Source organism: Amphibalanus amphitrite, unplaced genomic scaffold (genome assembly GCF_019059575.1).
Source record: "Amphibalanus amphitrite isolate SeventyFive unplaced genomic scaffold, NRLGWU_Aamphi_draft 000623F_arrow, whole genome shotgun sequence".
In the NCBI taxonomy this organism is placed as follows: domain Eukaryota; kingdom Metazoa; phylum Arthropoda; class Thecostraca; order Balanomorpha; family Balanidae; genus Amphibalanus; species Amphibalanus amphitrite.
This window is the reverse complement of record NW_024882117.1, coordinates 40238-65412: the sequence shown is the minus strand read 5'-3', so window position 1 is coordinate 65412 and position 25175 is coordinate 40238. Positions and strand designations below refer to the sequence as shown.

Sequence of the window (25175 nt, the reverse complement as noted above, 5' to 3'; positions counted from 1 at the left end):
GAGACGAAACTTGGATATAGATCAACATATTTTTGTAGCTACCAGTCCAATGCAATACATAACGATTTCGTTTTCAGGCATGTAGGATGTGTGCATATGCATTGCAAAAATATATAGGTATTTTCTTCAACTTCAACAAAGAAGTAAGAAAAATACAAAAAAAAAAATAGAATCCTCGCATAATGAGTTAAATATGCAATGCAATCAAAAACATGTAATTGCCTTGCCGACGCTTTAAAAACAAATATGTTCAGATTCCATCAAACAGGCGGAGCGGCCTTTGTTGATGCTACCGACCTGGAGCCGGGATATCACACAGCTCCAAAAATTGAGACGCCGCCGTGGGGCGTGGGATGCCTAGCTAACGTGAGACGCGTACCACCAGCGTAAGTATAGAGGCGCGAGCGGGATGCATTGATCCACATCAGTGAGCAGCTCGGCCACGGCATATCGACGGCACCAGCGGCCGCGCTCCGCCACAGTCGGAGAGACTGGGCCACTGCTGACCTGTCGCGGCCCCAATCCCCACTCCGCCGCCGACCGGTCGGTCGGCGGCCGCGACCGGAGCCGAGTCGCGGCCGTATCACTTATTCAAATGGCACCACCAGCGGGAGCGCGGCAGACGGTGCCTGCATAGCAGCGAGGCGCTGAGAGGACGGATTGCAAATGCGATAGGTCGTGAGCGGGTCGGACCATTAGCCCGGAAGTTTTAGGTGGCCGTGAATTGACAATGAATTGGTGGGGTGAATAGTTAGTTCAAAGTTAATTATGACGGAGAACGATGAGTTATTCGGTGCTGGCACTCCTCCATATTCGTCTACTTGGCCTTGGAACCAGCCCAACCTAATTAATTCTTACTAATAATCACCTGAATATGTAGGCTTCAAAGTTGTCCGTCCTTTGAAAATCAAGTATGCTAAGATATGACAAAACGGTGTTCTCGGAACAGAAAAAAATGAGGAGTAAATGTGGCCCGACCATAGAACAGACACAAGTAGAAAATTCTGAAACTTTTGTAAGTAATTAGGAAGTTAAGAAGCATGGTCTGGCACTGGGAGCAGAACAAAAGAAGCAGCTAACTACACAGCAAATTAAACGGCAATTTATTGTCGTTTACATATAAGCCCATTCAACAATATGTTTTGTTCCACCCCACTGCTTTTGAACAGACGACCAGGTCACCAGGTATTTAGTTCAGTCACAATTCAGTTCAGTCGTGTACGCACTTAAAAATATGCAAAACGTGGTCGTTATAGTGACTGTTGGCGAATGGCAGTCCAAATCAACTTTAGCTTCCATTATCACCCGACACCCATACTTTTTCGAAAACTAAAGAGGTGCAGAGAGAGCTGAACACAACTATAAGCGAAAATAGATACGGATTTGCATGAAGAAAGTGTATTATGTGTAGTAGTACAGTGTACATTGTAGTATAGGACATACATAGGTATGTAGGTACATTGTAGTATACATAGGTATGTATAGGTAGAAGAAAATGCAAGCATACGCACATTGTCACAAAGTCACCTGGAATGTAGTTGAGATGCATGCAGGCACCAAGTCCCATAAACACAAGCTTCTTTGTTAAGTTTGTTCTTGTAATTTGTAATAGTTTAGATCCCCAGTCGAGATTACCAGAATTACTTTTACAGTGTATTGGCGACGGCGTGCACAAGCAGCCACTAAAATGTCATATTGAGTCATACCCGTCGTATAGTTATTCCTCGAACGGCTGAAAAGAGACCTACTATACCGGAACATATAAATGGCAAACCGACCACGCCGACAATAAATGCACAATACATGAATTCTGAAACTAAAACGAGTTCACCTGGAGAAATACAAGAAGCAACGGTGAGCGCAGGCTGGTGATTCCTTGTCACAGACCGTTTTGCTCTGCTTGATTCAATTGATGAGAAGAAACACATCATTATAACCTGACCTTTGACTTCGAATCATAGCACGCCTAGGCTTGAGTTTTGAATTGTGAATGTGTAACCAGCATACCCCACGCATAGTATTACATTGCAGTCCACGAAGTGTTTTGCATGGGTGCTATAGATAAGGAAGCTTTAGCATATTATTATTTTAAAATGAATATAACGAAGTGAACAAAAACATGAACGTCAAAGCTAACAGAATTAGCCATATGTACTATACTAAAGCAATATGAATGTAGGTACCTGAGGAGTTCTATAGCCTTGGCACCCTGCACTCTGCAGTGACCCGAAGGATCTGGATAGGAGCACCGTGCGTGGCCTGGACCCGTGACGTCGCCCGTTTACTGGCCGGTCCCGGGGTGAACAGGGGCCGTGCTGCAGCGTGGCCTGTCCTCCGCTGTGTACTGAGGCGGCACGAGCAGCCGCCGAGATGATGGATGGAGCATAATTAATGACTTTAATCGTCGGTTTAATAACCAGTGTGTGCACGGCGGACCGGGCCGCCAGGTGTAAATGCCGCCGGCCACGCGATCTGGGCCAACACACCACACTAAATATGTCTTAATCGGTTCACGGAGAAACACGAATTGTGTTTGCTAATAACGCGATGAATGCCAATCATATTCTTGGTGTGCTCTCTGAGGCCGTCTTGCAATGAAAACCAAGGATCCCGACAGCAGCGTTGATGCAGACAGATAATTAACCCCTAAATACACATCAGCAAGTATGGGTGCTGCTTCAAAGTGTGAGGAATTATATATGTCATAGCATCCTTTACGGCATTAGGGGGGGGGGGGGGGTGAGGGTTGATGCAACCCCCTAAGGTTTTTTCGCGAATAACTCGCGTAAAAAGCGGCCGATCGCGACGAAACTTTCAGTACCCTCGCATTGATCAACTGTACACCTATCCTGAAAATTTCATGACCCTGACCCAAATGACCTTTGACCTGTGACCTACTTTCCGAGATCATGTTTGGCCAGAATCGCGATTCGGCGTATGTCGGCTCGCATTAGCCGCGCGTTTGCAGGCTTTTCGTGGTTTCAAACGTTCAAACATGTGATTTGATGCTGCTCCCATGCATTAGGGTGGATGTCAAGGTCACCTGAAGGTCAGGTCAGGTCATTGACCTTTGGTGACCTCGGTTCACTTTTTCGAGTTTTACATGCTTCTAGGCTAGTTTTTGGAGCTCAATTCGAATGTAGCAACCATTTGAACATTTACGAAGTAGATTTGGTGCCTTCTTAGCATGTTACGAAGCTATCAGAGGCGGTTGACACGAACCACGAATACTCGTCACGACCCCTACTGGTTGACCTGACCTGACCTGACCTGACCCGACCTGACCTGACCCGACCTGGTCTAAATGCTTCAAGACATCGTCTGTGATCAAAACTAACACGATATTCGTGATCAGCACCCCCCCAAAAAAAAAAACCATAGAAGCCACAACTTGCGACTTTCTAACAGATCACGATGTTCCCGACTTTTGGGTCATTGACCTGAACTGGAAGGTCAACCGATGACCTAGGACCTTAAAATTGGGTATCATCGGCTTCGTCTCGTGACTGGCAACACGCTCATTTTTTTTTCCGTGAAGCTCTAGCTCGATCAGGGGCCAAACGCGAGGGGGGCTCGTACCAGCCCCCCTTGTGCCGTCGAAGGACGCAAAATGGCCTGTGCCGGAGAGGGTTGAAATATTCCCATTTGGTCGTTCATAAATATGTTGGGGCATACATGTGGCTCTCAGTGTATAAATATTCACAATGATGTTTGAAGCGCCATATCAATTTTCAAGAGTTTCTCGCTAGGTATAAGAAACGAATAGAAAATACTGTCAGCAAGAAATCCCCATTTTGGACATATGGAATGCTTTGCTAATGGACTGCTTTCGTTGACCAACAGTCTAACATTCAACAAAATGAAAGGTGTCACATCGTAATAAGTATCCACCTTATAGCTTACTTGCAACTTCATATTCAATATCCGACGGAAGTGGATTTCAACTTTGTTTTCGCAGCGGCCGGCGCGAGCTCAATTAAAACAACGATTTATTTTATATTATCATCGCCCGAGTGCAACATCGTAAAGGTGAACTCATTTGCACAATCGCGAGGAATGCGTTGTGCATTATACTATGCATGAAATCATTTTAAATTCTTTTACGACAAAATCGTACGTTATGCACTACAAACATGGAGGGAGTGAAATAAAAGAACAATGGCGGGTTGTATATCGAGCGCCCGTTGTCTGACTGTCAGGTTTATAGTGTTATGATTGTGATATATATCCTGGGCGGTGTCGGACAGTTCGTGCAGGCGCTCATTACACATACACACCTACAATTATGTACAATCATACAATCATAGTGACATGGAAATCGCCCTTTCCATTGCAGGAACTAATCTGGAGTCACTTCGCTTTCACTAGCCACTAGAACTCATGAGCTCTACATGCTAAGTAGAACTGGCTGGGTAAAACGTGGACACTTTCACAATGCATTTGAATGTCTGTAAATTAGGTCACATGTGAACGCCTTTAATTTTTAGATGTGTACCTGATTGCAGACGACAAACCCTCGCTTGCCTGCCAGTAATTAGATACAAGAAGGTATTTCAAAGCGAAAGGGGATGAGCATTCTCGTTTAGAGTCACCACCGCATTCAGATACTGGCCATTCCACTCATCTATTGTCATAAGCTCAGGCATTTCTATGAAAAGAGAGCGCTTTACTTTGCCTTTATGAGATGGGACGCTAGTCTGGAAAATGTGTATTTCTCCGCCGCCAATGACTGCCGTCTTAGTGGCCTCACAGCAACGACTCAGTCCCGGCAGGGTAGTGGCCGGCAATTCCACTGAAGGCGTGTCCCAAGACCGGCGACAGGCGCTCATTTTCCTCGTGGCATATTGCTACTTTATCCCTCGCCCGTATAGGGGGGGGGGGTTCGAACGGACCCCCCTCCTCGGTTTTTCGCAACTAACTCGCGTAAAAAGCGGCCGATCGCGACGAAACTTTAAGTAGCCTCGAGTTGATCAATTCTACATCTACCCTGCAAATTTCATGACCCTGACCCAAATGACCTTTGAGCTGTGGCCTACTTCTCAAAACCATGTTTGGCCGGAATCGCGATTCGGCGTATGTCGGCTCGTATTAGCCGCGCGTTTGCAGTCTTTTCGTGGTTTCAAGCGTTCAAACATGTGATATGATGTTGCCCAGATGCATTAGGGTGGGTGTCAAGGTCACCTGAAGGTCAGGTCAGGTCATTGACCTTTGATGACCTCGGTTCACTTTTTCGAGTTTTACATGTTTCTAGGCTAGTTTTTGGAGCTGAATACGAATTTAGCAACCACATGAACATTTACAAAGTAGCTTTGGTGCCTTCGTAACTTATTACGAAGCGGTCAGTGCGGTTGACACCTACTACGAATACCCGGCAGGACCCCTACTGGTTGACCTGACATGACCTGACCCGACCTGGCCTAAATGCCTGAAGACATCATCATAGGCGGCGGAACGATTTGAGACAAGGGGGGGATGGCACCAGCTCAAGGAGCCAAACCTAGGGTACCCCCAAATCCTGTTTACTCATCGGATTTAGGCCACTTATTTTTCGTCACAGCCCTGGCACGATGACTTTCTTATTTTTTTTTTTTTTTTTTACTAAACGAAAATGGCAGTTCACCCCCGTATGTGTGGTTAACTTTAAGCTGATCCTCAAGTACCTATGTGTTTGTCTCTTCCTTACTGTCGTTTGATAAATTCCATTTATCCTACATGTATCAAATTCCCAAGAAGCCATCGCAGTACTAATCAGTGGCGAATCCCAGGGGGGAGGTCACATGGGTCATGACTTAGGGCCTGGGGTCACCACATGCCTGCCAGGAGCACCACATGCCGACAGGGGCACCACAGGCCCGCCAGGGGTACCACAGGCCTAGCAGGGGCACCACGGGCCTGTCAGTGGCACCACAGGCCTGTCAGGAACACCATCGGCCTAGCAAAAGCACTACAGGTCTTCCAGGGGCACCACAGACCTGCCAGGGGCACCAGAGACCTGCCAGGGGCACTATCGGCTTCGCAGGGGAGCGACCGGCCTCGCAAGGGCACCATGGGCCTGTCAAGGGCACCACAAGCCTGTCGTTGGCAGGATTGTCAGGGGCACCACAAACCTGTCAAGGGCACCTGCGTTCTAACAGGGGCACCACAGGCTCGCCAGGGGCACCACAGACCTGCCAAGGCCCAGGGACACCACAGGCCTAGCAAGGACACCACAGGCCTGTCAGGGGCACCACGGGTCTGTCAGGGCCCATGGGCACCTAAGTCATGTCAGGGCCCACCGTAGGCTTGTCAGGGGGCAGGGTAGGTAGGTACCACAGTCTTTCCAGGGGCACCAGCGGAATAGCAGGGGCACCAGTCATCACATGACTAACCAAAAATAAAGAAAATACAAAACTGAAAACAGGGCACCACCAAAATTAAGTGGCCGAAATCCGTTGAGGTTTTAATTTTGGGTGTAGGTAGGGGCACCACTTCCATTCATGACCCTCCCCTTGGAGTTTTCCCGAATCCGCCCCTGGTACTAACACATCAAATTTAAGGGGGCACCTCGCTATTGGTGCCCCCCTTGCAGAATTCAAGGGGGCACGGTGCCCCGGTGCCCCCCCCCGTTCCGCCGCCTATGGACATCATCTGTGATCAAAACTAACACGATATTCGTAATCAGCACCCCGAAAAAAAAACCATAGCAGCCACACTTTACGACATTCTAACAGGTCCCGATTTTCCCGACTCTTCGGTCATTGACCTGACCTGGAAGGTCAGCCGATGACCTAGGACCTTAAAATTGGGCATCATCGGCTTCCTCTTGTCACGGGCAACACGCTAGTTTTTTCCGCAAAGCTCTAGCTTGATCAGAGGCAAAACGGCAAGGGGGGGGGGGGTTCAACGCCCCCCTATGCGTTCGCGGCTGGAAAACACCAATACGGGCGAGGGATATAACATTAGAACATTCCATTTCGGCTGATGTTAGTTGTTGATGAATCGTGGCCACAGAGTTCACGTCGCACTGTAAAAACACCAGTGTACACTGTAAAAAAGTTAAGCAGTTTGCCTGCTATTCTCGCGCCAAATTTCAGCAGTTCATAGCTGCTATTTTCGGCTGCTAACAGCCCTGTAAATCGGTTCCAGCTAAAATTTTAGTAGCCTTAAGCTGCTAAATTACCTGCTAATCGTGGTGCTAATTAACGTGTTGCGTTTATGCACCCTATATATATATATATATATATATATATATATATATATATATATATATATATATAGGGTGCGTAAATGCAACACGTGAATTAGCACCACGATTAGAAGATAATTTAGCAGCTTAAGGCTACTAAAATTTTAGCTGGAACCGATTTACAGCGCTGTTAGCAGCCGAAAATAGCAGCTATAAACTGCTGAAATTTGGCGCGAGAATAGCACGTAAACTGCTTAACTTTTTTTACAGTGTACGCTGCGATGCAAGGATGATTCATTATTACTTTTGACTCACGGATACCAAACATCGTACAAATAGAGAATGGCTTTATTCGCCATGTGAAAAGCCTCGGGAAGTTTTAATTGTTTTCCTTTTTTGGTGGCATAATGTATTACGGTCGTTCACAATTCACATACCCCTTTCCTTACTCTTGGTAAAAAGGGACTTTACCTACTTTTGATAAGGTGCTCTCCATCTGCTCATTAATATCCAAATAATGTCAACATAACTTTGTCTTTATTGAAATTAAATATGGTGCAAAGCTCCATATGGTTAGCTGGCATTTAAAATATCCCTTTCAGCGTGGAGAGATTTATTCAAATCGAGAATACCAAATACGTGTGATAGGCAGCAGGATATTTTGACTGCAGCTAAAGATATCATGCACGCATGCAAATGGATATTAGAACCAAAACACGCAAAAATGCCCACATACAGAGTAAAGACATCCTCCCGCACCTACAAATAATCTACCTTGGAGCCGTCAAATGCTGCTGCTGTTTGTTTCCACACTCGGCTCAGTGTCAGCCACCGTTAAAAGGCCGTGCACGTCTTTGACGGCGGGAGTTTCGGCAGTTTGGAGAGCGGAGCTGGAGAGGTTGGTGCAGCGGTCAGCAATTACCGACACGGCTCGCTCGGCGTCGGGTCTAAATATGATTGACGAGCTATGAGAGTGCCGTAATGCCGGCACTGATTAACAAGATACAACAAGAGGAGAATGGCGATGGAGAAGCTGACTGCTGACTGACAGCACGTTCAAGCAAAGGAGAGAAATGAAAACTCAATTGTTATATCTCGCTGATTTGGATGAACGAGTTGGATGCAGTTTATTTTCTATGAGTAAAGATACCTGTGATTATGTAAACTTGTTCTAGATTTAGTCCATTTTTATGTCGTGATGGTGATGTGACACACACTTTTTGTAAGTACATCATTTAGTGCGACAAATATTAACATGTCTAAAATATAATGCATCCCAATATATGACTATGAATTTATGTATCACCGTGTATGTTTACGACTTTTTAGATGGTGACTTTAGAAAAGCAGCATCTTGGCCCTCCCGTGCGGCCACGGTCCCCGCGCTGGATCCGGCAAAGCTGTCCAGTGTGTCCACCTAGCGTACTAATATGTGACAGTCCGGTGGACCATCCATGTCGCGTTCAGGATTACCTGGCCTAGGTTCGACTGGCGACGCCCTCTTTGGTTGAGGGCCGTTCGTCGGGTCGGAGACAGGCAGACTTGCGGACAATGTCTGGAGACAGGCGGACGGGCAGCGGCCATGACGCGGTCGTCGGGCGGTGAGAGGCACCTGATGAAATGATGGAGCGCACGTGACGTGCCTGCGGAGCCTCTCCAAGTCCAATAAATCCGCTTCGGGCCGGCGCTGGCAAACAGGACAGTTTGCTCGGCCACCAGCGCCGAATCAGGCCGACGTGCGCAGCACAATGTGTGCGTTATCGTCAATATAGCGGCGGTGTGGGCGGCCGTTTTTGCTGCTACGTCTCGGTCGGGGGACAGGGGAGACCCTCGGCCGTGACGTCTCGTCCATTGTTAGCTGGCCTGACGCCGGGAGCTGGCCGGCGCTGTCGGAGAATATGCATGGTTCAGTAGCCCTCAGACGCACGGGAACGTCCCACCGCCCCGCTCCCCTCCCTCCCCTCCATGGATGGACCCAATCGACCGCTGCCGGGTAGCATAAGAAGGCATGGCCTGACTCCAGCAGCCGCACAGTGCAACTGGGTCCCTGAGTAGCGAGCAGGTGCAATATCTGGGCTTGGCCCACTAACGCGTATGCATGATAGGCGGTTACCTGGGACGAAAATAAAACGGGTCTCGTTGGCAACGAAAAGACAATTGCACGATAAAGACCGGTATGAATGAGTGCAGTGCATACCAAGCAATAGCGAATGCCTGGGCTGGTTAGTGGAACTGGATACTGACGCCTTTTCGCTGGCTGACCTTTATCTCTTTCTGGAACACCGAGACCAAACCCTCACTGATCTGGCCCAGTAAATGGTATTCAGTCGAGATGGACTGAACGAAGTTAAACAGTGTTGATTCATTGGCACATTAGCCCCTATCGCTACGGGTGTAGGCTGGCAGTCGAATCGGATCGTTCTCCGACGACAAATGTTTGATTAAGCATGCTCTGTTGAACATGCTCGCTAAGTGATTAAGGACTCCGCTACGATGTTTGGTGTGCATCTGTAAAGCGTCTTAATCGGAACACGTGCGGAAGTTTTTACTTTTTATGATCTTTCCATTTACAGAATTTCATGCTTTCACTACACCGGCCGGTTCGGGGACGCGTAATATCATCGCTTGCATACCTGAACTGAAGCGCCACACCATTTTATCTTTTTCAGACCAGAGTTGGATGCGCCAGGTCTTCGAGCCTCCCTTCTTTGATACTACCACGCCGCGTAACGTCACGGCCCTTCAGGGAAAGACGGCTCATCTTCACTGTAAAGTGAAGCGCCTCAACAACAAAACGGTTAGTAATCTGAACCATCAGCGGAACGTGGTTTCCTAAATGAGGAGTTTCCAGAACGCGATAAGCCTATAAATCATAGGGCCGCTTCCTTGGTTAAATTCGCGTGCGCTTAACGATGTAATTTTAACTAAAGCTTCTTCATGGATTTTTACTAACTTCTTCATGGAGTTAAAGCTTTCAAATCAAAGCATAGAAAGAGGACAATATTATTCATTTCACCTCTCCCGTGTGTACCGCGAGCTTCATTATCTCGTAGCTACATAAATATCTCAACTGAAAGAGTAGCTGTCATAACCCTGCTAAAACACTCATCACCAAGCAGCCAACGAATTTTGCTTCCTACACCACCTTTTCAACTCGGCCGTTTCCTCCGCAGGTCTCGTGGATCCGCAGTCGTGACCTGCACATTCTGACCACGGGCACGGACACGTACGCCAACGACGCCAGGTTCCAAGTGGCGCGCGACGCGGCCCGGAATGACTGGACGCTGATGATCAAGTTTGTCCAGGCGAGCGACGCTGGCCTGTACGAGTGTCAGATCTCCACTCAGACACCCATCTCGTACCCCGTGTACCTGAGCGTCATAGGTGAGTGCGTGGGTTGGTTGAAGAGCGTTCATGGGACCGTGGTGATGCTGGAGCAACATGCATTAATGTTGTAAAGAAAATGTTGAAGTGGAAAAAGTGAAATAAACCTCGATGATATAAAACAATATTTTCAGCTAGACTGAAACAGTATTTCAGTGAACTCATTTTGTATTTGAGGAGATGGAAGATAAAGAACTGGCTATATTATAACATAAGGAGCTATGCATATTATATTATAACATAAGGAGGCATGCAAATTTATAACTAAATTCGCATTCCCTCGGACTGAAAGCAATCGCCATTGATAATTCGATTTAAGGACAGTTTCATCAACAACCAGATAATAGAAAATAGATGCATGCCACGGGTTCTAGCATTGCAATGCATTCTATATGCGCCAAATAAGACTGAGTGCCTGGACCATGTCCCGTAGCTGGGGACACAGATCCGGTTCATCAATCACGCGCTCAATGGACCTGTCCGGCAGGCACGCGGCATAATTGATCCCTCCCGAGAGCCGCCACATCCGATTGTGATCGCCTCGCTGCCAATGCGGCCAACTCCCACATTGTCCACCTCCATTCCACTAACACAGTCATCCCTTACATCCACCGACACACGTTCTCCATTGTCCACTCACATTCCTTTTATCCTCTACTTAACCGCGCATATCCAACCTTTTGTTCCATCGACACATCCGCCATCCAGTTCCACCGGCATATCCACATCCACATCCACCCGCACCATTGCACCCTCCACTTCCACCGACACGTCCACATGAATGTCCTCCACACCCACCCACCACCCACTTCCACCCACACATCCACCACAATTTCACTATCCTGCGCATGAGCGCTTAACTCGTCTCCTCTCTACCGGCTTCGTCACTATAAGTTCCCTGTATCGCACCCACACGCACAGTAATTTCATCGCTACCACGCTCAGCGCCCTTCCGCCAGACGTATCTCCCCATTTCCTGTATTACACCGAGATCGCGCTATCACACCCTCTGTTGCTGCCTCTACCACTATCTCATCCTTAACTGCTACTTTCGTCGCTGTTACTTCGGCGACTGTGGCTGTCATTCCCTGATCTTATTCGACATTTGTCAACCATTGCAATGACAAGCTGGTGTCGTAGGAACTTGGTTACAATCGTTATTTCTCAATGCTATGAGATACTATGAAGACGTTACTTAGTTCGGAAAAGTACATAGTTAATTAGGGTTTATGTGGTTTGTGAATCATGTCAAGCGGTGAGCGACGGCACTAGCCTGGTTTTCATGACCTCTACGGACAGGATCGGATCGGGGATCGGATCGGCGAATCCCGATTGAGGGTGCCGTTTCCATGACCGATTCTCAAAGAGCGCGCCCAAAGCGGGATTCGAGCCGAGATCGGCCGATCCGGATCGGCTTCTCTTATTCGGGATTGGTAGCCATATCTATGTAATTGCCGAGCTGCGGCAATCCACTTCATAATTCCCTTCATCATAACATCCCCAAGCTAATATGAATTAAGCGGTCAAGTTGTGTTATTCGGGGACTAGTGTACCGTTCGTGCGCTGTGATCTTTCAGAGATCCCACCGCCTGGAATTTAATGATCTCTGTCCATAGTACGGACGACGGCGGGCGTCCTCGCCTGTGGCGCAGAGAGGGACGTCCGATCCAAAGCTCTACAGTGACATTTTACCCATCAATTCTACCAAGCACCTGGAGGCTCATGCTAAGAATTGATGCAAGATGAAGATAGTTTATTTCCGTAGGTTAGCTGGCAAAATGACAATTATATCATGCCATCATAGTATTTTGGTGCAATAGGCCTCAGAACAGCGAGACGCGCCAGCTCAGTAGCTGTAATTCTGGGTGCGTGTAGTGAATATATTACGCTATTGCTCGGCTGGATTCCTTTCAAATAGCTGGTTCAAAGCCATTCATATGGACCGGTGACCTATTATCTGAATAAAGACGGTCACCGGTGAACAGGCGGACACCAGAGATCAACAGTTGGCACACTGCTCGGACACCGCCCGTGAAACACGCGAGGCAGAGGCGGCGCCAAACAGGCTCTGTTTGCCTGAGATCCGCCGACTCCAGAACTTTTCCAACTTGGCAAGCAGGCAAATTAATTGCCAGCCTATTCACACAAGCTGCTACAAACGTGAAGTTTGCAGGATATTTTGACGCTCATTTAGTTGAAAATGTTGAAAGATCTTTGAGTAAATGGCTTTTTAGAGACGGAGTTTAATATTAGTTTTGCGTAGTTTCTGGCTTTCAACAGTTATCGGTCAGCTGCCCTATATCATCCCGCCATTGAATGCAATAGGTAATTGAGGACAATTTAGCATGTGACACAACTCAAACGTAGACATGATTTGCTGCTCCTTCAATAATTACTTAATATTTGTAAAGACTTACACGTAAAATAGGTACATGCGTTCAAGGTATAAGATATGTATCTTTTATAATACCTTTTACCTTCTTGGATGCATATATGTTTCCGAGAAGGCATAACCATGTCGCTTTAAATGTACTTACCTATTGATACCAGAATTGCATTGCATCATTCCTATATCATTGTTTTGCAGCAGCGCATGACACACGACATCTCAATTTAAATTTCGACATGATTTTGCCATATTTCACCCTGCATATTTTGCTGTTTTGCATTTCCGAACATTATGCAAATTCAGCAACAGCTGTCGCCTATCATATCCGAGACGGTGACGTCACCGGCGCTGACTGATGACGTCATTGCCGGCAGTGCCCGAGTCGCGCATCCTGGGCCCGCCGGAGATGTATGTTGACGTGGGGAGCGTGCTGAACCTGACCTGTGTGGTCACCAACTCGCCCGAGCCGCCCAAGTACATCTTCTGGTACCACGGAGATGAGGTGAGTGTCGAGTGAAGGTAGTATGGATTGGATAATGATAAACTTATCCGTTCGGTGCGTGCACTGACAGATACGAGCCATGAGTTGAAAAATAATCCAATAACAATAGGTACAAATTGGCTATAAGATGCATTGCCATTATTGTCATCGTCATTGTCTGTGAGAACAAAATGTCTAACTCTTCTAATGAGTTGAAACGACGGCAGTCAAAACGTGTTTGTCCATTTGCAATTAAGACGAAACCGAGGCATCAGTGATGGACGATCGAAATGGAAACTTCATCCTGTTCGTCGCTACTGCAACACCATATACAATACCATGCCCTGTTGTGTTATTTGTTGCCAAGGCCCAGTTCCACTCCCTGCCATATGAACGGCCTTACACAGGATGATAACCATGCCCGGAAGATTCACGGATTGGTTGCCCGGTTATAGGGTAGGGTGGGGTAATTTGAACATGTGGGGCAATTTGAACATAGTGTAAAAAACACAAAATTACGGAAAATCCATAAGTGGCATGACAATAAGACCAATGAGGGAAATTATCGTAACTAAAAGGGCTATCATATGAACGGGGTTTAATGTTTCAGGGAATGAAGATGTTGACGCACAATGTAAAAATCAATTTCGCAAGTAAAAACGCCTAAAATCACGTCATTGCAACTTCATTGCAGCGCAAAATCTTGCATTGCTAGCGTCTAATACGCAACGGCTTTTGTTGTACAATGACCTAATCAATGCATTCAATCCAAGAAATTTGCTTTTGAAACTTGTTTTTAGATATGGCAAAATAACTTTTAGCGTGGGGTAATTTGAACATAGTCTGAGAATTTCAGTGAAGACAGGGATAGCTCCGAAAAACAACGCTCCCAGTTCTTTTTTTTTTTTGCCAATATTTTCGACCCAAGGCAGTAGCAGATAAGTGATGCCAGTTTTATAAAATTCACGTCTAATATCCGTCTAATGTCCGGCATTTTCGTTTATTTCCGTTCAAAAATGTTAAAGGAAGCCATTTGTCCAAATATGTCCGAAAATTACGCATTAATCAAGACTCAAAACTGTCATTTAAATTGCTTATAATGTAATATTACCAGCCGAAAAGTGTTCATTATATTGAGAGCTTAACAAGCTTTCCATTCGCCAATCAATGCTATGCACGTTACTTTATAAAAAGTGCTGAAGTTTAGCAAGCCATAGTCCAATGTTGTCCAGTCTGCTACCTTTGTCCAACCAATTCCAAATTGGACATTGGACAAAATCAGAACTCAAAATGTCCAGGGTTCGATTGGCACCACTATAACAGATGCAGCAAGGTTGGGAGAGTTTTTATCGAACAAAAATGATAGACGTTCTGTTAATTGAAGAGAGGCGAATTTTGTCAACTGACCGGTGTGCAGCGTGCAGATATTGATACTCTGCAACTGTTATTTTTGTTGTTGTGTTGATTTTTCAAGTGAAGGTGTGTTTAGAATTGTTCTGCCTATTTGTTTATGGGTCAAACAACATCGGTGCTGGCGAGATTATCGTTTTCATGACAGGTAAAGGCAGTATGTTCAAATTACCCCACAGTGGGGCAATATGAACACACCGTGACTTGGTGGAGAAGTGAGGCTATGCTATTCAAGGTATGCTCGGCTCGTCCAAAAATGAGGCTTGCATGGTGAAAGCAAGTGACACTTGCGCTACTGAAGCAGTTTTTCTTCATCCAGGCTTGAGTTGGAACTTGGTACAACGGAGAAGACGTAAAAATATGTTCAAATTACCCCACACTACCCTATCCAACATTCCACGCCTCCAGCGACGGTGGATAACGCGCATAAACCATTCACGCTCCGCGGGTCTCCCTGTTCACATGGGGTGTCGCCCCCTGGTGATAAATTCTCTCTCGCTAGAATGACGTAGATTAGATAGCCTTTCCCGTAACGTAGCCCATAGGAATGGGACGTTCTCTCCCTCATCGCAGTAACCTCTCGGCTCTCGGTAATGTATTATCTATACCTATGCATATTGCATACTGTATACATGTAACTATGTATGTATGCATGTATGCTGTAAATGGCATTATATACCTTTCTTCCTATAGCAGCCATCGTCCCGATTACGGCGCCCCTCCTCTCTATGGATCTCCCTGGTGATGGTGCCCCTTTCAGCCGGCCCCAGTGCCGTCTGTCTCTGTCTTCTGAACACCAGCGGCCGTCGACCGGCGCCGCGCCCGTCGAGTCGGCGGCATTTGTCGCTGACCAAGGTTTTATCGCCACCGGCACTCGGCTGAAAGCTTCAGCTTGCCAAAAATTCCGCCGAGAACCGGGCCAGCCTCAGGCGAGGTGAAATCGCTGGGCGGTGGTGCCGCGGTTAAGACGAGTTCGATGTCAACCCCCGACGTACCATGGGACTGGCACGGAGGGGCCCATTCCGCCACCTTCAGTTTCGGACGCGGTCAATAATCACCAGAGCATCTGCCGGTTGGCGACGGATATAAACGCACATTCTGGGAAATAACCTTAGAATAGACGAGCTGGGCGCTGTCGTCCTCGATGGTTACTCGCTAATAACCCTCGGTATTGTCTTACCACTGCCGACGGTAAAAAGATGATTATTTGAGACTAGTGTATTACTGAGTGAGCACAAAAATAGCATCTCATACTGATCTCAGGCAGCTTTTGCCAAATTGTCAGGGAACTCAGATTTGTTTTTCAATAGAAAAACAATTATAAAGAATAGTGTTTTAAATATTGACAACAAACCTTCGGTTACTGACGCTGAGATACTCGGCGGCAATATGGGTGGATGGCAAACCAGCTGTTAACGTGCCCCCTAACAAAGCCCTTCGGGCCTCGCAAAACAAACTTGGAGGTAGTGGGAGCCAATGCTCTCATAAGTGCAGCACACGCTGTACTTTACATACTGATGCAGACAAGGTTGGCTCTATGTATCTGTACACAGTCTGGCGATACGTTTATGCGTCGAATCCCTTATGTCAACATTTATGAAGGTAGAAAATTCGTTATAAGGAAAAAAATCGTTCCGTTATACCGATAGGTGAAAATATTTCGATATTTATTTCGCCTTTTAGATGCCATTCATTTCATCTTGTATTTTTCACCCAAGACATTTTGTCTTACCTTCTGGGACTTCCTGTCCCTACGTCTTTCTTTTCTCATGTGTATCACTCTCTTTCCCTCTCTCCCTCTCCCTCTACCACTTATTCGTATTCTTTGCCGAAGCCTAATTGAATTATGAGAAGAAAAGCTGATAAATTGGACATACATAATGCCGCTATTCAGTTGAGGCGAGAATTCGGTTTCCAGTCTAAATAGTGCGTGTGTTATCTGCCATTGCGCCACGGAGAGGAGTTACGTCTCAATAGTGAGTTGACTCTTTCCTATAGGAAAATGACACTTTCTAGGACTACAAAACAGCTAACTAAAACAAACAACAACACATTTTAATGATGTGCCTCATTATAATGTGCACGGACATTGGACATGCATTCAGACCTGTAGCAAGTGTAGCCCTGGCCGACATAACTCGATTATCGTGTTCCTGATAGATGCTCGTCTCCAATTGCGAGTTTCTGAACCAACATAACGATAATATTAACGAACGTCACATATGCGGTCTCCCTATCCTCATCTAATGAAACAGATGCATAGTAAAATTGAAACAAACGTTCAACTGACAATAAGTTTTAGTTCGTCTTTTCAGTTACCTGATTTCGAACTTTTATAGCACGGTCAATATTTGACATTAATCGACGGATGGATTTCTCTTATAGATCTAGCGTTTCAGAACCCCGGGAGTTCGATACTTTCTACATGCTTGCAGCATCCTTCCTCTGGAAAACTTTCAACAATAGCTCCGCGATCTTTAATATGTCAGAAAATCGATGATAGGCGAGGGCCGTCTGCGTCTCGTTTGGCCAATATTCCTCACCGCAAACATGCACTGCGCCATCTGCCACGTATGACGTCAGTGGCTACGCCACGGCCATCTCAAATGCAGTGTCGGCGGGTGGGCGCAGTGGAATCGCTGGTCATACAGTGAGAATCCCAAAGTGAATCGCTTAGAATTCGACAGTGTTTAACACGCATTTTACAGAAAAGCACAGTCATTTAAGGCTTGAAGAAGTTCGGATAAAACTTTGCTCTGAAAATGATGAGAATGCTGCACTTTATTCAAAATCAAACTATTGATCAAATCTCAAATGGGTTGCACTAATTGCTTATATAGGTATTTTACCTTATCTATAAAAAAAAATCAGACATTTTCTATTAAAATATTGAAATGAATTAATGATAATTGAACTAAATGATATTTGCTGAAAGAGATTTGGTTGGACTTTGAAGTTCGGTGCATTCGCCAGAAAACTCTTCGCGAAAACGGCTAATAATAGGTATAACCTTCTCCACGCAATTCAAGTTTTCATGCAAAGCGGCGTCAACTCTGGATGGGTTCGAGCTAGGCTTTACACAAATTCATCGAATGAATAAAAACATGATATGCCTCAGTATGCATGCTTGATATTGGTTGCTCGTAGCATACTTTGCAAATGCTTTGGCAAGGAAAGTATGCACCAACGATGTTCATATCAAGACTGGCAACAACAAGACGGATGGAGATGGATCAGGATATTTTTTTTTATAGCAAGCTTAGGCTTACTTCTACGTAGACTTGTCTTGCCATTGATATATATAAGAACTGTTCAGGACTGTTAACTTGTACTTACACTGTACTGCACATAAATGCAAAAAATTCTCTTGACCTTCTTGACAGACTGCCCGACTGAGATTCAATACAAAGGCTTGAGGCATTCACATAGAAACGTTGCTCTTGACGTGCTCCATGTCGACAGGTGGTCAGTTACGACTCGGGTCGGGGCGACATCAGCGTGGAGACCCGACAGAGCGGCTCTCAGCTCAGCTCTCAGCTGGTGGTGCGCCGGGCGCGACCATCCGACTCGGGCCTCTACTCCTGCAGTCCGTCGAACGCCCAGTCCGTCAGCACCCGCGTCCACGTGCTAAACGGTGAGAGGCGGGCGCTCGCCCCCCCCCCCCCCCACACACTCCCGGTGGTGAGCGGACGCGGAGCTTTGTCAGGAGCTGTCGGAAGTTTGTCGCAACGTTTTGAAGGCACAATGTCCTTAGCCATTAAGCATGTTTTTATTTTTGCAAATTGTATTCATAGAACGTCCAGCAACACGATTTGCCTCAGCAACAAATCGCATGTGAACAAAGAACATGAATATTATCAATAAAGATACGCTGCTTCATGAAAATGCATCATACATTGCTTGATCGATGATACTGCTTTATGTAAATAATATTAATTTAAACGTAGACATGTTGTTAAGACAGCAAGGTAACATGCCAAACCTTTTAAGATCTTGCACTATGACTAGCCATACTTAAATAATTAAATTTAAAACGTAAAACAATTTAAACTACAAAATGTCAACATTTAGGTACTATAAACTCGCATATGTTTCTGTAGTCTGTACAAATGCATTTGCGCTGAACTTCAAAAGGTTTAATTTTCTGAGCCATTGCCAGCGCACATTGTCTTCAGTGGCATCCATATCTTAGCACACCTTTGTACCAGTACACACACAAAAAAAACTTTAACAAGTGATCGATTTAATAAATAACGTCACCTACTCTTATTTTAGACAGCACTCCGCATACTTCTGCGCTGCATCTCGGTTGTATATTTCTGAAAGATGTCAAAAGTTTTCAGCGTCTTTTCGCGGAAGTGAGTGCGTCTTTATTATCCGTGACCCGCGGCAGTTTTACGAGGCAATATAGTGTCTCGGAGGCGGCTCTTTCTCTCCGTAACCTCCATAAACGGGCCATTGCTAACTCAGCGGCGGGCCAGTGCCGCTTTTATCCATCCGGACGCCGCCGGCGCCTCCTCCTCTTGCTCTCCCCAGTATTTCCACGGCGCCTTATCTATTCTCATCGTGCACTTTTCTTTCCCTCTGTATTTTGTTTTAAATAGCTCCTCATATCTTTTTTGTCTACATCCTTCATATCATTTTTATATCCAGGTTTTCTTCAGTTATTACTTTTGAGTTTTGACGCTGCACAACCGAGCTCTCTTACTCTAACTGCCTTCAGATAATTAATAAGGTCCAATGATCCGGCTAAAACCAGCACCAAATTCATAAACTGCTTCAACCTTCTACAACACTCTCGACCCATAATCTGTAGTTGAGCTTAAAAAAGCTGAACTGAGCTTAGTAAATGAGCTGGTTGCCATTATAGGTACTGCCTGCAAATTATCAGAGCTTGAACTATTACTTATTTTCTTATCTGTTCTCCTCTTTCCCTACTCTATCCCTTCTTTTCCATTCTTTTCTCCTTTCTCTCCGCCCTGTCGGGGAGAGTGATGTCCGCCATCCGTTGACCGGTCCCCCTGGTGGTTTTTCTGGCGGTCGGACGCCGTGCTAAAGCAGGCCACTGGGTCGCTATGCCACGCTCTCACTCACTCCCACTCTCGCTAGTCTAATATCCGCCACCGACCACCCGTCCCCGCCTCTTACTCTCCCCTTCCCCAGGCAGAGGTGCATGCATCCCCTCTGCCCGTATCTGCCAGTCATGTGAATGGATACAACGACCATGCCATAAAAGGATAGGGCGCTTTGAAAATGTGTTATGCGCGTTTCCAAATTTTTGTTATTGACAATACAGCTTAGCTAGACCGAAACAAGCAGGTAATATTATTTAGTGCTACTTCCCAGGAGTATTTATTAGGGAGATCACGCTTTTACCTGTGCCTACAGTTTATGTCTAGGTGTATGGAATATACTTTCTCCGCAGTGTTACAGCGGGGTTGTAAACATGCGCTCGAACCTGCCTTTCCTTATTCTCCGGTCACACATTTCCCTTACTCTGGACTGGTTCTGAATCGGGTCGTCATTTTCCAATCAAGGCAAATGCCGTGCGAGATTTGATCGCCGCAGAAGTTCCCGCGCCGGCCTGTCGAGCGATCATTGATTGAGCCACGGCACGGCCACCGAAATCGATACCGTCGCTCTCGCTCACACTAAAGGACAGAGAATGGACGGCATATTTCACGCCAAGGCCAGCAGCGAACTCGTCTCTCTCAGAACTCCAAAGGCTGGGCGAAATTTGTCCGATGATCGGGTAAATTTCAGTGGATGATACTTCATTTGAGACAATTATGATCAATCTGACAGATACAGAAGGCTGCATAAAATGTAATCAACGACTTAGAGGCTAGAGCATGTCAACAATGGTAGAACATAAAAATGGCCAACAATTCACGGTCGCTACATTTATTAAGCTGATCAACACCGTTATATTTGTTACCATTATGGAGGTCAATAGAAATGTTAAAACGTCAAACATCTATGGCGACACTAAATTCATAGTTAGTCGTGCGAGAGATACTGAGAGTACCTAACACAATTACTTGTTGCCATGCATCTCGAACGTCGCATCTTTCAATTGTAAGGTATGACACAAAGAATATAAAACTCACATTACTTCAACGATCCGTTTAATACGCCATGGGTTTATGGGCCTTGTTGCTATGCTGTGCATATGCTAGTTATTCAGAAAGTCTCATAACTGTTCATACCTTACAGTCCCCAATCCACAGTTCAGGAAGGCGTTGACATTTTATGCGAGGCAATGCTAATATTTGCTTATATCGGACTTCGCTCCTAATCCTAAGACGAGTATCTAATCTGAGCGAGCATCTACGCAGAAGAGTGGCGATGAAGTTCATTCTTTTTATTAGTTGTCAGCCCCGAGTAGGTACTGTTCGGATGCAAAACAGGCGAAAATACCTGCATTGTTATTCCCATAATGCCAGTTATAAACTGTGCAGCCTAATTCAATTTAAAACTTTCCGCTTTGATTATCGACACACCAAGGTAATATCACAGCGGCTGGTTGGGGATGAGAACGCCTGTAAATTTCGACCGGCGTCAACTCTGAGAGGAGGCTGATCACTAGCAGAGAACAGGCTATGGGGGTGTCCTTTATCGCAAAACGGTTATATATTACTGAAAAAAAAATTGGTTGACTTGGTTGAGTGCACGCAAAGGGAACATTAGGTTTAGTGAATTAAAATTTACCGATGTTTTATCCTACACTCATATAACGCATTTCCAATTATGTACACATGCTAGGAGATGAGATAAACGTGGTTGCAATGATTGGTAGTAATTTCCGTTTAACCATAAACTATTGGTTAGAATAAGAACTAAAAAATTATTGTCTTGAGTTTTTACTTAACATACGCCTTTCTACCATGTTACTCTCCTTTGACCCGTGATTGAATAAAGCGCTGCACGCCGCCAAAATTGTCATCTACATTGGCCAGTATTGGACAAACCCCCGATATTATCTGCAAGCTCCGCGGATACTTTTAAGCTCAACAACCAAATCTTTCAGTTCAAGATCAATGTATTATCTGCTAAGTGATGTCCTGTAGACTATGCAAGGAAGGGGATTTTATAGTCAGTTTATTACAATATTTTCTTTCACTTTCTGTGACAATGGATGACAAACACCTAACAACAGAGGCCTACTCGTGTTGTGTCGACGTATTTTGACCCTTCACCATTGAGTGACCCAAAGGAATTCATGTTGTTGCGAACACCGGTAACACAGTTACGTTCAGGGAAGCTTTCGCAGAAGCCCTGTTTATTCACCTTGGTTGGCTGGCACACTGGTACAGGGTAGCTGCTGAGGGCTAAACTAGGTATGTTTATACATACATACAATTTATTTACTAATCCTCTCATTCTGCTCTCCTCTCTTTTTCTCTTTCTCGCTCCCCTGTTATCTATCTGTTATCCCTGTAACATCCCCCTGTCCGTTCCAGGCGACACCCCAGCAGCGATGCACACCTCCGGAGCAGTCGAAAAGCGGACCCTCATGCGGCGTGTGCTCCTCTGGATCATGGCGGCCGCGACCTTCGGACACTTGCTGGGTCCCTGAGGTGACGGACAATCCCCAGCAATGCGACGGCTGCTGAATGCTGATGGCAGTGGCACTGTGCTTATACCAGAGACGGTACATGGTTGAGTGGGACGTGGGGCCACTGCACTGGTCCAAATTATTCGACTGATTCGATCCGAGTCGTGTGGTAAACTGGTCTGAATCACGTGACTGAGCCGGCCCGAACCAAGTGATATACCGGCCCAAACCACGTGATATATCGGCCAGAGCCACATGATATATCAGCCCGAACCACGTGACTGTGCTGGGCTGGCCCAGCCAGCTGTCTGTGTGCAGGTCGGTGACCTCAGGGGTCCGGTACCCGAGGAACTGAGGACCGGCTGGTGTGGTCTAATGGTGGCTCGGCCTAACTCAATTGTCAGCCGACGCGTCGTCCGCGAATGGCCAATGGCTCGCCGCAGCCGACCGCCGCGTGACGGGACCCATAAGAAGGAGATAATGTTACACAGGGTGTGTTCGTACATGTACCGTTACATAAAACCCTACCCGCGTCGCGCAAAGGTAAGGCGGTGACTGTGATGTGTGGAAACGAGTTGTGGCTGTCTGATAAGTTTAGTGTGGTGAAAAAGTGGCAGAAGCGAATGGAGACTGGACATTTAGTGATCGTCAAATTGTGAAGAAGCATGCGTGCAGCCATAGGCGTCGATTTCTGCTGAATTGCGGGTGCCCGAGCATTACAAATCCGCCGCGACCTTAGCGGTGACCTTGACACGTGCCGTCTGTTGCGGCTCCAAAAGTCAAGCCGACGTGGAATTGGGAGGGCTCGGGCACCCAGAAGTCAGTAGAAATTGACATTTCTGCGTGCAGCTGTACCAAATCGATGTCACTGAGATCACCAGAGTGCAGTGTACAATGGTACATAAAGACGTCTAAAGAGTAATGTTTTTGTATGTAAATATATTCATTTCCCGTTTGCATGGAGACAGCATGTAACATGGCCAAGATGTTGCCTCAGCCAAAGTTGTGCTCTATTATTTTGGTACACAGTGATCAAACGTCACTATAAAGAATCACGCTGTTTCCGCTTGCTCCTTGTCGAAAAGCAGCGATCTTAAATTAGCTGACTCGTATATTTGCTATCAATGTTCGACAGTTTACACCGACTATCATGACTAAATAGGAATAGTGAATGAAAGTATATCGGCTTTTATCAACGGATAATATGTTGCGGAACTAACACATAATCTTTATTTTATCGTTGTCTGTGTGTCTTGAGTGTGACATCAGGAGCTCATACCAGCTATTATAGTTGGTCCGACATTGCTACTGTTTGAACATTTGCTAAAAGATGTGCGACATCAAATATACACGTGGGCATCAACAGGGGTTTAGTTTCACATTGAAGCTGTATAAAATAATTTTGAGCGGTTAGGCGAGTTGAAAAGTAAGGTGCAAGACGTCTTGCATTCGACTATGCACAGTAGGAATACCTAAATTCTTGGCAGAATCATTATGCAATATACTTCCAGTCCAACCCACATCCAAGCCAAATTACTTAGGCAAGCTTAATGACAGCAAGCACAAAACACGAGTAGTGATAGGTAAGCATCGTGGGCCCGGGACTGCATCCTGAGCTATTTTATTGTCATACGCATGCACAAGTGCCCATAGACAGCATAAATAATGCATCGCATTACAATAAAACATCTTGGTTATGATAAAATTTCGGTACACTTTCAGTGCTACAATTGCTCCAGTTTCTCAGAAAGTCCGTGGCATAAATGCTCCGCTCCGCGTAGTGTAGTTCAGTTTACTTCACCGGCCGATAGATGGCTCTGCCTGAGTGCGCCTGGACTGGTAGGCTGCGCCGCACAACCCGGTGGCGCAGTGGGCTTCGTGGAAGCCTTGTGTGAGACCCGACCATAAAGGAGCCGACTAACAAGGCTGTGTTGTGGAACTAGGAGACTCGGCGGGATCCATTCGCGACATGCATCCTCGTTTGTGCTTTGGTGTCACCATGCATAGTGCTGCAAAATTGGGTGTCCTGGGTCCCGTGGTGTGGGGCTTACCATACCGGCGTAGAACGACCTAAGGACTGACGAGTGACGACGCACCTTTTCACAATAAACGATTTGAAATGAGGAGTATAGCGATGGATGTTTCACATTGGCAGGTACAGCGCTATCACTATGACGTGAAATGAAGAAAAACAGGCATTGATATCAGGAACACATTTAGCCATTTCATACAACAAACGAAACCTCCGAGGTATTGTGGCAAGAGCTTAGGCAAGGAAAAAATAAGAAGGTGGGCAAAGCGTTTTGCTTTTAACCTAATTCTTTCGTTATTTAGGATCTCTTTATATTTTGTTTAAGGACCAAGAGTTATCCATGCTACAAATAAATCTTATTACGGTAGGTCTACAGCATGCATGGTCACACTCCAATCCGAATATGATTGGAAATTAAGACGGCGCAGTGTCTAAAACATTAAATCAACCACGCCTCACCATGCACAGTAATACGCAGCATGAGCCGATGTCATCCCCAGTGCACCGGGCTCCCAAATCAGAGTGGGCGACTGTTACCGAGGCAATCGGCGGCTTTGCAGCAAATTATCGAAGTACTGAGTTAATGGCCGCCGCCGCAGGGCGCCCGTTTAATCTGCCCAACTACATGTCCGGCTGAGGATCAAAGTTGGTCCCATTTGGATTGACCTACGGTGTATTCAGAATTGCAATGGAGCTCGGAGCTGGCAGTAATGCCGGATGAGGTCGGTCGGAGCTGTGGCGGCGGCCGGCGCCGGC

At 46.1% G+C, this 25175-nt stretch overlaps 1 protein-coding gene across 2 annotated transcripts in view; it reads left to right on the top strand.

The window, feature by feature from the left end:
- Positions 1-23778, top strand: part of LOC122363484 (protein sidekick-like) — a 37532-nt gene extending 13754 nt beyond the window's left edge. The window contains exons 2-6 of one of the 2 annotated variants that reach the window (XM_043332790.1): positions 9835-9962; positions 10339-10549; positions 13313-13440; positions 18292-18463; positions 22293-23778. In XM_043332790.1, coding sequence (XP_043188725.1) covers positions 9835-9962; positions 10339-10549; positions 13313-13440; positions 18292-18463; positions 22293-22408 — 755 coding nt within the window. In that variant the 3' untranslated portion in view covers positions 22409-23778. The remainder of the gene's footprint in view (positions 1-9834; positions 9963-10338; positions 10550-13312; positions 13441-18291; positions 18464-22292) is intronic. The other variant, XM_043332791.1, reaches the window with a different exon arrangement.
- The last annotated feature ends 1397 nt before the right edge of the window (positions 23779-25175 follow it).